The following is a 13,440-nucleotide window of genomic DNA, read 5'->3' as shown; positions in this document are numbered from 1 at the left end:
GAAGTTCTGCTCCCTGGTTTACCATCACAATATGTCTTATCTAGGTATTATCTGTGGAAGAGTTCATATCTGTGGTATCATCTTAAGGGGGTGGGGTGCGTCTGTGTGTTTGTGTGTGTATATATGTGTGTGAAAGAGAGAGAGGGGGAGAAAGCAAGAGAGAGCAAGAGACCCCCCCCCCCATCCACCCTCCGCACCCCTCCCACCTCCCCATAATCAGCGACCGACGGGAGGGGGCGGAGCTGAGGCGCCGTGACTGTAACGCGATAGCTGCTCAGCTCAAAAGCGCGAACACTCACACACACTCTCTACACACACTTCCCAGACGCGTTCACAAGACACACGCCGGTGTCGGAGCCGAGCGCAGGCTGTTACGGAGCCGCTACCAAAGAGAGAGACACACACACACAGGAGAGAGGGGCTGTGTCGCAGGAGGTGGCATGACATGAACGGTCCTTTTAGGAAGAAAGAGCGCATCACTTTTTTTTCGTTTCTCATTCTGTGACTTTTGTGCCGCGTTCAGAAGGTGGTTCTGACTCTCTGGCTGAGGTTTCCAGGGCTTTGAGAGCTGTTACTGTGGACTTTTGCTCGCTACTACTGAAGCCCTTACAGGAGAGCCAAACCTCGTGTGCGCAAAATACGCGGGGACGCAGAGAGGGAGATACGGGCAGTGGGAGCCTCTCAGTCGGAACTTGAAGCACCCTGGAGCCGCTGTCCAGACTCTCCGGAGCGCAGATATCACCCGAAGCCTCTCAGCTGCGGAGCACACGCAGTATTTATCAGGGAGTTTATTTGTTCACTATTTTTTTTTTGGATAAGGTTTAGTGGCAACGCTCCGCTGAATGGGCAGACTTATAACGCAAAGGACTGAGCAAATCAAAATATCTGAATTTATTCAATGACATGTAGTTGGCACAGTTTTCTCCACCAATGGTTTGATAAACGCCGTGGGATTATTGAACTGGTTTAGTTTTGACTGCTGCCAGCGGTTTTTGGTCCTGAAGGGGTGTGGATTTTTTTTTTTTTTTTTGAAGGAACAGCAGAATTTATATCCTACGAGGTGGAAACATTAGAAACTTAAAGCTCTCCAACGAGTTTCTGCATCATCCAAGATGGATTTTGTGTCATCGTTGATTGGATTTTTAATGGCAATGTGTCATCTGGCATTGAGAGTCAGAGGAGAAGAAGGTGAGTTTTGGTTACTTCTTTTGATTTTGACGCACGCATGGTCTGTCTCAACCAAAACACGTCAAATAGAAAAGAAATATATATAAATATGAGAGACATGGATTCAGTCTAAACAATGCGTTTAATTTAATCTGAGGCTATACGTTACAATTATTTAACCATTTTTCAAGAGCTCCTATTCATATGTTTCAAATGATTTCAATACACATAAGAGTGGCACGATAAAACCATTGTGAGATAATTAGATCTATATATACATATATATATATATATGAGAGAAAGAGAGACATGGATCCTAGTGGATTCATGATGACTTCACATTAATCAGTGACTAATTCAAGCCCGTGCCAGGCCAGTTGTTACACATACGCATTTAAAACTAAAGAACTTAGATGCTTTCATTAAATATTTAGGAGATTGCAAACAGTTATCTGTCCCAGCTAGACTGAGTTCCAGGATAGAGCCAACCATCGGCTCACTGGACTGTGAATGAGCTGATTATATGCATGAAGCTTTTGAAAATTCAAACACATTGTTTACCCCGAGTTGCCCGTTGTTTTTCTTTGATTTAATTATTCATCAAGGGAAATAAACAAACCCGCGCCTGATTAAAATGCTATTTCACATCATGATGAAAACAGCTTTTAGGCGTAGGCTGGGCCATAACCTCATATTTTTTTAAAATATATATATATATATCGCTGGTGTCCAAGAAGCCGTGCGTAAAAGCTACACTGTCATTGTAAGATTGGACTAATAGGACTGTAATCGTCACCATTATAATCATTATCTTCATCAGACACCACAAGTCTCTCTCCTTCATTATTCCCTCGTGCTCCTCGGGTTGTGTGCGTGTGTATGTGTGTGTGTGTGCAGGGTGAAGGTAGGGTTGCTGGTGGCGGAGCGCCGGCAGCTCCAGGCGGCGGCGCACCGTCACCTTCGTGCGCTCTCAGCAATCAAATAACAATAAACGGGGAGATTATAGTGCGGGATGAGCCGCAGAATAGCAGCCCTGCAGCTGGTAGGCAGGGCACAAAATTAGCACCAACCACCGGCCAAATGCTGGGTAAATATGCGAGTGGCTGGTAGATTTGCTTCACTCACCAGCCAAAAAAACAATGGTAATCTGCTGAGTGGCTGGTGAAATTTGAACATTCACTAGCAATCTGGCCGGTGGACAAAAAAAGTTCATTTTACACCCTACTGGTAGGGGTTCAGAGCATTCACAAGGGCTCATTCTTACAGTAAGGTACGGAAATAGGCTACATTTACAGAAAAAGCGCACATTTCATTCACTAATGAAAGCGCGCTAAATTAATTTAGAAGCCTAATGAAGCGTAGAATCAACACCAGGAAGCTTGATCAAATAATAACATAATTCATCAGTTGTTGCTTCATTGTGTCACCAGAAATGCGCAGGATGTAAACAGGTTTGGAAGTGTTGGTGGGAAAGGATGCAGGGGCTTACCATTACAGAGAAGTGACGCCACTAGTGAATGACACATGGCCTCTCGCTCTCTCTCTCATCCTTGTAAGGCACTTACTCCTACATTTCTTGTTGGTTTTCCTGGTTTGACTCAGGGCGTCACAGTTAAATATTTTATGCAGGTGGAGATTTTGCACAAGGAAAAATAACAATAGCAGCCTATATATAATGTTTCTGTAGTGTTTTGTGTTGGAGGGCAATTAATCGTACTTATTTACACATCTTAATTTATGACATATTCATCTTTTTCCTATTATAAAGCATTAGGGAATTGTTTTTATACTGTATATATGCTTATACTCTATAGAGTAGTCTACATTTGGTTGCATTGTTGTTATTTTTTTCACTGGGAGTAGGTGGGGTGGACAGTTGTTCATGATCCCATGATAATTGTTGAGCCTTTACAACACCACCCGCTGGCCTGCCCTCAAAATGAAACCATGCTCCGTTTGCTTCATATGGGCTCTTCCCCTTGTTTAGGCTACTTGTTTTAAATAGGACAGTCATCCCAGCCATCCCTCCGAATGCATGCGTGCGTGTGTGTGTGTGTGTGTGTGTTTGTGTGTGTTTTATTGGCTGCCTGTGTACCCGTTGATCAGAGACAGATGTGGGCCTCTTGGCAGTCATCAGGCAAGCAAGAAGCTGGATCCCCCTACCTCCCCCTCTCTCTCTCTCTCTCTCTCTCTCTCTCTCTCTCTCTCTCTCTCTCTCTCTCTCTCTCTCTCCCCTGCCAAGACACTGCACCGCATGTCCCTGCCTCCATGCTCCCCTCAAGAGCCACATTACACACAGATGCCAGAGGAAAGAGAGACTGAAAGAGAACAGAGCGGAGACAGAGCAGGGAGGTTCAGAGAGACAGGAGAGAGGAAGAGGGTGCAGCAGAGAGAGAGAGAGAGAGAGAGAAATGTGGGGGGGGGGGGGGGCAGAGAGAAAACAGTGAATACAGAGGAGAATGGGAGGCACATGCAAAAGCTTCATTACAGCTACCCAAGGCATCCACCAAGCCATAATGCGAAAAAACAGAAGGGAACAAGAGAGAGGAAGACTTAGAGGAGAGACCGGGAGGGGGGGGGGGGGGGTTTGGATTGTTCATCAAACGGAGTGTGAGAGGAAAGGGCAACATCAAAGCGTGCAGGGGTCACACAGTTAAAGCAGCACTGGACGGACAGGGAACAGATCGCATTAAGGGTTTATGAAGCGACACTGTCGTCTGGGGTGACACAGCTAAAGTGGGGTAAAATCTACAGAGCTCTACAGGGAGAGATTTTATAGGTCGAAAGCAAAAGAAATGAAGTGAATCTACCATCTGAAAAACAGGCACACTGTTACAATGAAACATCAGAGTCACACTAAAGACTTTTGCAATATAGAGAATTTGTGCTTTTGATGATTTGGGGTTTTAGCAGCTTGATACTTTTCAGGTAGTTAAAGTTTCCCTTAAGATATAGTGGGGGGTTTTTTTGGAATAAAATGTTGCACGCCCGAAGCATCTCAGCCGGATACCTCTATAAGCGTGAAAAATCTTGCTCTGAGGGTAAATGAGCTGAGAAAGATATAAGGTGCTTGGACATTTTTCAGTTGTGGCCTGCTGTTCTCTGCTGGTGTCCCCCTCATGTGGAATGAAAGTCCCTTTTCTTGTCTCAAGGCCTCTTTGCTGCGGTCTTTCTATCCGAGGCGGAGAGACTTCCACTCCACTTATACTGTAATCACAATAGTTTGACTCAGTGACATGTACATTAATTACTCGTTACCACAGGCATTAATATTCAGGCCATTAAGCAGCTCATTTGCATGTTTATTGAGTGGGAGGCTGTGCATCCTTTCCACCTATGGTATCATCTTCTTCCAGAGTTCGATTTCTACTCATTTAATCATTTGTTTTTTTGAATGTTACCTCCCGGGTGAAAGGGCTGTCTCATTTTTATCTTCTTTGTTGGTCTTTTTTTTTGCCCTTATCTGTTTGTTTTTTTCCTCTTACGCCTTCGCCTTTTCTTTCCTCCACTCCTCTACCACCCGCCCTTCAATTCTTTGCATTTCTCTGTGTTTTAATCTGCCCCAGCCTCAGAGGTATCAGCCGTGAAAAACAAGGTCACCTATTAGCATTCATAGCCAAAGACAAACTGAGCGGTCCGTTCAATACCAGTCAGGTATGAGAGTCACAGGCTCACGCAAAGCCCTGGAACAGCACGCTGCACTTGGGGTGAAATTAAAAACAAGACCCCCATAAATAAAACAGAGCTGGGTCTTTCACTCTGCTGCATTAGCCGCACAGGGGGGTCTTAACGGGCGCTCAGGGACAGGTTTAGATGGAAGCTGGAGGGGGTTAGCATTGTCAAGAGGCAAAGCATTTTGAATTTACGGTAATTCACATGTGGGGCTAAAGAGGAGAGGGTACAAGTGGAAAGAGTAAAGGGGGTGAATTTAGCTACAAAACTACTTTTGTAAGAGCTGCATTTCACCATAAAAAAAGCCTTTTTTAAGCAGTCGGTTCCGCTGAAAGGTAACATTCTGCGAGGCGGGTGGTGGCGGGGGGTGGGGGGGAGTGGCAGCAAATCACCAAGACTCTCACAGCAAAGCGCAATTCTTCACAGCTCTCCCTCGCTGATGTAGGCTCTGCTACCTCCACTCTTTAGACAGGGAAATCTTTTGTGAAAAGCCTCGACGTTGCAGGTTTGAAGCTGTCGCACAGAGACAAAAGAGCGCACCAAGGGAGAAGGAGACATGATACTGTAGTCAGGTAGTGTTTAGGATTAGGCCCACACCATTACCCCCCTGCAGGCACCAGCAACCATCTGTTTACTCGATTGATCCATTGAACCATTGATCACGATGGCCAGCACTGTGCATTTAGCTGATTAGCATGGGGCACTTATCCTGTTAGGGAGGGAGGAGTAGAAAGGAAGAAAAAGAAGGAGGCAGAGGGAGAGGAAAAGAGGATTTTTGGATATTATCTGCCTTTGATGTGGCTTTTGTTAGTTCTTACATGAAAAAAAAATCCCCCCTTAAACACATTAAACACTGTTTAACAGAGCTTTTGTCTGTGTAGGTTGCTTTTTCTGAGCTGATCGTTGTACGTTGGTGTGTCTTTTGGTTTCTTTAGTCTAGAAGATAAACATCAATACAAGTAAAATTTGCCATTTTGAAGCGACTGTCGGGGAAAAGCCATCATAGAAGACACTAACTTCTCCATCTACTCATGCAACATGCAAATTAGACGTTGTGTGATATTATTATCACTCACAGGTGAATGCAACAAGTATGGAAAGTAACAAGATTACTCCCAGAAAGCTTTGAAACTGGCATATTGATGATATTTAACCACATATCAGTAAGTGTGGATTTTTCATTAAATGTCAATTTTAAGTTCTCTCTTCACACACACACACACCTCCACTACCACTGATACCGCTTATACCACCACTGCTTTATTTTTTATCCAAAGGGCTGCCATTCTGCCTCATCATAAAGGTCTTATAGCACAGTGCAACAAAAGTGAATCTCTTTTCTTCGCCCTTCCTCCTCATCCTCTAGCTCTCCTTGGGTCCAGTCTAGTGTGGAATGGGTGAGATTAAAAGCAGTCGGAGAGACAACCCCTGCTCTTGACTGAATGGATGAGTGCTGCCCACTCTCCCCTCTCATTCCCTCACTCTGGGCGATAGCACTTTTTAATTAAGGTGGGGGGGTTGGGGGGGGTGGGTGGTGGTGGTGGTGGCGAGGGAGGGAGGGGCAAGAGACACTAGGAATGATGGAGGGATTTATCAGCGCCTCTCCGCACACTCGCAGCTTATCCCAGAGCGTGACGCCATACTTCCCCCAGATAAGGCGGCTAATAGAAATGAGAGCGCGGGCGTGCACGCACACACACACACACACACCACTGAACGTGAGCTAAGACATGCAGACATATGCACATTTTCTCAGATAATGAAGATAAAGGCACTCACAGTGGGTACAAAGATGTCTCTGGGTTTGACTGTATCTGGAGTGACTTAAACAAAATCTGCACACACACACACTTTAATTAACATTCATTTCATTGACACAGTATATGCTTACAATAAAAAAAAAACAAGGTCACATACACACCTGTATTTGCAGTATTTCTGCTGCATTTCAGTTTCATCCACACAGCTCTGAGAATAATAATGAAAAACACACTTCTGCAAATACACTCTTACACACACATAGTAGTGACGTTGTTCCCATGTAATAGGGTTTTGGTCCGTGCATGGTGCATGGTGGGAACATACTGTATGTGGCACTTGTGTGTGTGTGTGTGTGTGTGTGTGTAGACAGATGAGCCCCTCTAGTAGAAGAGACAGTGTAATTCATGAAGCTCGCTGGCAGCTCCTGAGTGCTTCCCCCGTGTTACTCATCCAACACCACAAGTTCTGTTCTCATCAAAACATACTGCTTGTCAGCTCACACACACACACACACACACACACACACACACACACACACACACATTCATACATATTTTACACCAACTAATTGCCATGGATATCCAAGCAATTAGGAAAAAATACACATCTCCATCATTCTTTATTTTTCTTACAAGCAGCAAAGAAACACACACACACACACACACACTCAAAAACACACATGCCAGTGCCGGTGTGTGTGTGTGTGTGAGCTGACTGACAGAGGTTTCCCAGTGGGGTCAGTGTCTACAGGGAGCCGCTGGATAGCAGGCATGTCTTAATGAGGCTCGTCAGGCTCTCTGCGCAGTACACACACACGCACACATGCACACACGCGGTCGCTCCATCGCTCCTCTCGCTCGGTGCATCTCTCTCCCTTCCTCAGCCTCCGTGTTTCTCCTTCCTCATCACCTTTTGTTGCCTCCCTCTCTCTCTCTCTCTCTCTCTCTCTATCCCTCCCTCCCTCCCTCCGCCTGTCACACATCCTGCCTCTCCCTCGCTCTACCCACCTATGTCCTCTCACCCGTCTATCGTACATCAACCCCACCCACCGCCTTCTCCCTCCTCCCCTTTCGATCAATCTTCCCCCTTTCCTCTTCAATCCATCTTTTATCCATCGCCTCACTCACTGTCTCTCCTCCTTTTTCGGTCCACTCATCCTCCTCTCCCTCTCTCCTCTCCTTTATCCCTCCTCTTCGCTTTCATCCTCTCCTTCCCTTCTCTTCCATTTTTTTTTCTCCCTGCTGTAATCCTTTTCCTCCTTCTCTCCTCTCCTTCTCTCCCCTCCACCCTTCCTCCTCATCCTCCTTGGAGGCCATTGAATTGGCAGCTCAGGGAAAAAGTGTCGAGGCTGCAGGATTCTCCCCAAACGGCTTAATCTGCCGAGGCTCTGCGTGCTGATAGCCTCCTGCACCCCTTTCCCTCCATAGGCTTCCCAACAATGACTGTCTGTCTGAACAGCCGCAGCAGATAAAGAGATGTCTGTGTGTGTGTGTGGCTTTCTGTCTGTCTCTGTCATTCTTTGCCATCCCCACTATCTTTTTTGAAATTTTTCAGTTAGCTATTTTTTTTTCTACTTCTGTCGACCCTTGTGATTGACAGGCCCTCTGTATGTATTTGGATGTGTGCGTGCGTGGGTGGCCGTTTGAACATGGAACAGCACCCGTGTGTGTGTGTGTGCGCGCGCATGAACGTGTGGGTGTGTGTTTAAGTGTGCATCCTTGTGAGTGCCTTTGTGTGTGTGTGTGTGTGTGTGTGCGTGTGTGTGTGTGCGCACGTAGCTGAACTTGTGTGCATTTGTATATCTGTGTAACAGCTTGTATGTGTATCCGCGTGTGTGCGTGTGGGCGGCTGGAGTTGTGCACTCACATGAAATCACCGGCAGCTGTGTGTGCCTGGTGTGTGAGCGTGGGCGTTGCTCCTCTCCAGTAACAAAGTAAGGAAGCCATCGCAGCTCTATCAAATGTCAGAGAATCTTAAGTGTGCCTTTTAAGCACAATAGGCGGTGGAAATGTCAACACTTGAAGGGTCTATTACATTTCAAGCCTTTGGTGCTGTTTTTTTTTCTTTCTTTCCGCTTCCTTTATTGATGCTTTCACAGAAATTTGAAAGAAACAGGCAAGAATATCAACCCATTTATGTCAAGAATAGATTCAGCTCAGCGGCTGAGTGGTTAAACCCACCATTTGGTACTGCTTTGTTAATGGCAGTATACCATAAGATTCTGTTTGTTGCCTAAAATAGCTCTGCTTTCTTTCCTCTGTGGTGTTTTCCTTATTTGGCCAACATACGCCTGCCACAATATTAAAAAAAAACATTTGTCTCTCTTTGAGTTCAATATCACGAAGTTCATTACATGTAGAGAGCCCACTGGTGCATCAGCAACCGAGCGCACACATGCGCACGTATAGGAAGGTAGAGAGCAAAACCACCCCCCGGCTGTTGTCATGGAGAACACGTTTCGCCTTTGCCTCCGTAAAGAATAATAATGTCTGCAAATCTATTGCAATGCAAAAGTAATAAAAGAACCATTGTACACGATGCTGGGTGTGTGCGTGCATGTGTGTGTGTGTGTGTGTGATGCCTCGTTGGGTGTGTGTGCGCGTGTAGAATACCCGTATACATGTTCCTTTTGTATGTGCATGTGAGTTTATGTGTTTAGCGTGTTTGTGAGAGATAACGCAAAGCGCGAGAGCTGTCGTAGCGGTCCGGGCGCAAGCAGAGAATAGGGCTTTTGTTGCGGCGTTAGCTTCTCATTACAGAGTCGGGGTGACCCCCAGAACCCCGCTAGACAGGCCGTCTGTGTGTCACTTCCTGTCTAAGCCTGCTGAGCGATGCCATTGGCAGGCTATTGTTCCTGGGAGAATGTGATAGGATCAGAGAATGTGTCCTAATGTTTGCAGATTGGCTTGCCGGAGCAACAATTACACTTGGAGAACGCTCCCAATGGGGAAGTAGAGAGATAAGAGCTTGGGTGTGGAAGGGGGTGAAAAAGGCTCTGTGTGTCTCTCTCTGCATATGTGTGTATATGTGTGTGTGTGCGCGCTCACCAAATGCGGCAGTGATGATCTTTTATTGTTTTAATAGCTTACCCATGTGGTCCCGCTCGCATTGAGAATCCACAATGGAGAAGTTTTTCCAATTTCCTCCTAACTGACGGCCTAAATTGCTTTCTTTGTTTTACTGTTCATTTGTTGCTCATCACATCTTCATACAGAAAAACAAGGTAAATGAAAGCGCTCCTCTGAGTCACCATTTACTGGGGATTTTTTTTATGGTTTGACAATGGCCTCTCATGCAAATGACGGATGTAGAAATGCACCATGACTAAGTTTAAAATAAAGCACTTACACAATTTACAGAATTGTTCCTGCATTTTTTTTATTATTATTATTATTTTACATTCAATAACTGTTGTCTCCCTCTGTATCCCACTCTTCTGTCTATCTCTCTATATCTCTCAATGGCAGTGCCGGAGTGCGGGGGTGTCTTAGATGCCAGCGAGGCGGGTTACATCACCTCCCCCGGTTATCCTCTGGAGTACCCGCCTCATCAGAACTGTCACTGGATCATCACGGCGCCAGAGCCTTCGCAGCGCATCGTCCTCAACTTCAACCCGCATTTTGAGATCGAGAGGCTGGACTGCAAGTAAGACGGGGAGGGGGGGGGGGCAGGGCTTTTTAAAGAGGGGTGTCATAATAGTGAAGTCTGTAAACCACTCTTTTCTATCAGAGTAAAATTGCTTTGACCAAATAAGGACTTCACAGCGTATTATTATTCTAGCTGAATGGCGATTTGTGGTGACATTTTCATTAGTATGCTACAAAAGCATTTTAAGTAATTTCCTGTAGAAGCACACAGATTTTTACATACTATTATAATTCACTGTCAGCGGTTTTGGCTTGATCCTAAGTTGTTGAAACATTTTCCACATTTTGACCATTCCAGGTCAATCGCAAAGGAAATTTAATTGTAGATACAAGCTTTCTGGAAAATGCAGACCATTAAATGGACTGTGTGTTTTTTTTCTGTTAGTGAAATTATTATTTATTGGGCACATAAGCTCTCCCGTCCCATTTCACATTCACATCATTACACACATTATGTCCTGGACGCTGCCCAGTGCAACCGCACACTTTTAGTACTGGCCTTTTAAAGGCTTCTTTGCTGCAATTACTGGGTTTAATTCCTTGCTCAAGGGCACGTCAGCTGCGCATAACCTCAATAGTTCAGAGAGTAGAAAATGTTGCTCATTTCAGTTTCCACATCCCAGGTTTTTTGGTCTCATTCGCACGATGGTGAAAACAGACAAGCGAAGCGGGTCACAATAAAGATCGCATGGAAAGAATGATTCAAATAATTAGTCGATGTTTTCCTTCCACTGGTGAAGTCAGTGCTGTAGGATAAAAAAACCTGGGTCAAGAAAAGATATTTTTTGTTTTAATTCGCTGGAAACTAGATGATAGAAGTTCTTGACTCGCTGAAGGACAACGCATCAATTCATACACCACTATCAGAAAGTTTAAACAGATTTTTTTTAGAATAATTTTTCTGTGTGTATCAACTTATCTGACATTATCAGGACGATCCAGCTGTAATCCTCCTCCATCTGATAATCAAATGCCAAGCAACTTTTGAAAATCTGTGTGTCTGAGTTTGGGCACGGAGGGCAGATAGCATGAAGGGAAGACAGACCAGATGGATAAAAGAAAAGAAGCGTGATGTAGTTTGAAGTTTGTAGGGGAAAAGTCAGAGAGAGAGGATAAACAGAGAAGGGAAGGAGGAGAAAAAGAAGAGAATGAGGCCCAGCTGTTTTTCGACTGGATATGACTACGTTGGTCAGTTTCCTTTCTCAGAGACACGAATAATCCAAATCATATGGTATCCTATTGTCTTTGACCTCAGAGGAAGAAGGAAGAAGTCATGGTCTCGTCTGTTTAATCCAGTTTTATACAACCAATTCAGGAAGAATGTTGCACAATGCACCCATTCTGAGACTTTTTTTTTTTTTTGTCCATTTGGTCTGTTTAAAATGAACACAGACAAGATTCCTCCTCGACTTATCAGCGTACTCTCTGCAATTACGCCCATTTATTTCTCCTTTCCTTGTTCCAGCCCTCCCATCTCTCTGTAAATTGAAGAATTAATAATCCTAGATGGGTGTTTTTGCATTGTCTACTGACAAAGCACTTTGTCTGGCCAGGAGACAAATGTTACTTTCATGTGTACATCAATGGCTGCTTTGGTGAAAGGGTTTTTGTAATGATTGTCGGTCCTATTCACACAGTTGCGTCATGTTGCAGTGAACTGGAAATGTTATTTTGATGTCTCGGCTTTTACGTCTCCGGGTTTCTGACGCTTTTGAAAAAGGCACAAATGTTGCATAATTATCTCCCTCCCAATATGTTCTTCGGTAATAATGCTTTAACACCAGAGTCACTGCGTCAACATTGTGGCACACTGGACTTCCCCGCTGTAGTGCAGAGAGGAATGGCTCAGCTGTTGATAAGCAGTGTGTCAAGCAGTTTCTCACAGCCCAAGGCGTGCAGAGCGGGAGGAGGCAGAGGGAGGAGAAGAAGAAGAGAAAACTGAAATGCCTCCTCTTTTTTCCTTTCCACAGAGAGTTTTATTAGGATGGTTTTTTTTTTTACGCTCGCCTGGAGGGACTGAGGCCTTGGCCTGCCCTCTAACACACACTCCCACTCAATCTCCCTTTATCCTGTATGTACGTGTGTGCGCATGTGTGTATGAGACACAGAGTAAGTAAGCGTGGGTGGCAAAAGGCGTCTACGTGTGAGTAACTCTGCCAGCATGTAAGCAAGTGCTAGTTTGTAAGAGTAGCCGCTCCACTTCTTCCCTCTTCCCCTCCATCCATCTATCCATCCAGCCTCCGAGTTATCCCCCATCTTAAAGGCCCATTAGAGAAATAAGGGATCACGCCTGCATTTATTTATGCATAACCTCCAACACTAATGTGTTTGCCCTTCTCTGTTTCACGGAGGATGCATTTCCCTTTGGGGCGCAGAAATCACAGCAGAAATAAGTGGAAAAATCCAAAGTACGGCTCGATATTCCTGCTCTCTCCATCTTATGTTATGCTTTTTACCCGGATTGATCCGAGCCCTGTAGTGCTGTTACGGGTAGCTTCCTTTTTTTGCCTGTGTGATTAGGCACGGCGGTGTGAGTGAGTAGATTTTTGCATGTTTTCACGGTGAGGGGAATCACATGGGGCGAAGGGAGCCGGAGGGGTGCAGAGGTGGAGGGCTCACCGTCTCGGTCAGGGCTGAAAATCTGCGTGACAGCTAGGATTACAGAGACGGCAACAGAGAAAACCAGTGCCGTGTTACCTGAAGGACGCAGAGCTATGTGGTCTGGACTGCTGATCGTGGAAATACATGGCCATAAAGATTGTAAATGGACATATGTTTTCAGTGGATATGCTTAAAAACACATGCACGTACACACTTAAGCCTACAACCTGTCGGTTTAAGAGTGCTCATAAACCATCATATCCCCCCTTGGGCACTTTAGGCTCTTATAAAACCCAAGAAAAGGGCTTGGTCAGCCTAGGCAAGGGGTCTGAACTCTGGGTAATATCCTAGGCCAGCTGGTGATTTTCCCTCAGTGAGTTCAAACAGTCAGTACTCGGACGATGTAAGGTAGCCAAACCGCGGCTGTGCTGCAGCAATCAAATCCGCAGCCTTATGCAGGCGCTCCATGTCTGAGGTGGCACTTTAATTCAGGATTTCTTTTCAGGGGGGAGTCCGGCCGCGTGCCAAATAGCTCTTACCTCCAGGCTGCCAGCCGATTGATGCGAACTAAATGTAATAAAGGCTAGATGAA

At 45.3% G+C, this 13,440-nt stretch overlaps 1 protein-coding gene across 3 annotated transcripts in view; it reads left to right on the top strand.

The window, feature by feature from the left end:
* Window positions 1-289: 289 nt before the first annotated feature.
* The window catches only part of nrp2a (neuropilin 2a), a 60,672-nt gene continuing 47,521 nt past the window's right edge, over window positions 290-13,440 (top strand). The window contains exons 1-2 of one of the 3 annotated variants that reach the window (XM_042404831.1): window positions 290-1,188; window positions 10,065-10,245. In XM_042404831.1, the coding sequence (XP_042260765.1) occupies window positions 1,113-1,188; window positions 10,065-10,245 (257 nt within the window). In that variant the 5' untranslated portion in view covers window positions 290-1,112. The remainder of the gene's footprint in view (window positions 1,189-10,064; window positions 10,246-13,440) is intronic. The other 2 variants (XM_042404829.1, XM_042404828.1) reach the window with 2 other exon arrangements.

The sequence above is a fragment of the Thunnus maccoyii genome, chromosome 24 (assembly GCF_910596095.1).
Source record: "Thunnus maccoyii chromosome 24, fThuMac1.1, whole genome shotgun sequence".
NCBI lineage: Eukaryota > Metazoa > Chordata > Actinopteri > Scombriformes > Scombridae > Thunnus > Thunnus maccoyii.
The sequence above is the reverse complement of the archived record's forward strand: the minus strand, read 5'-3'. Positions and strand labels throughout refer to the sequence as shown.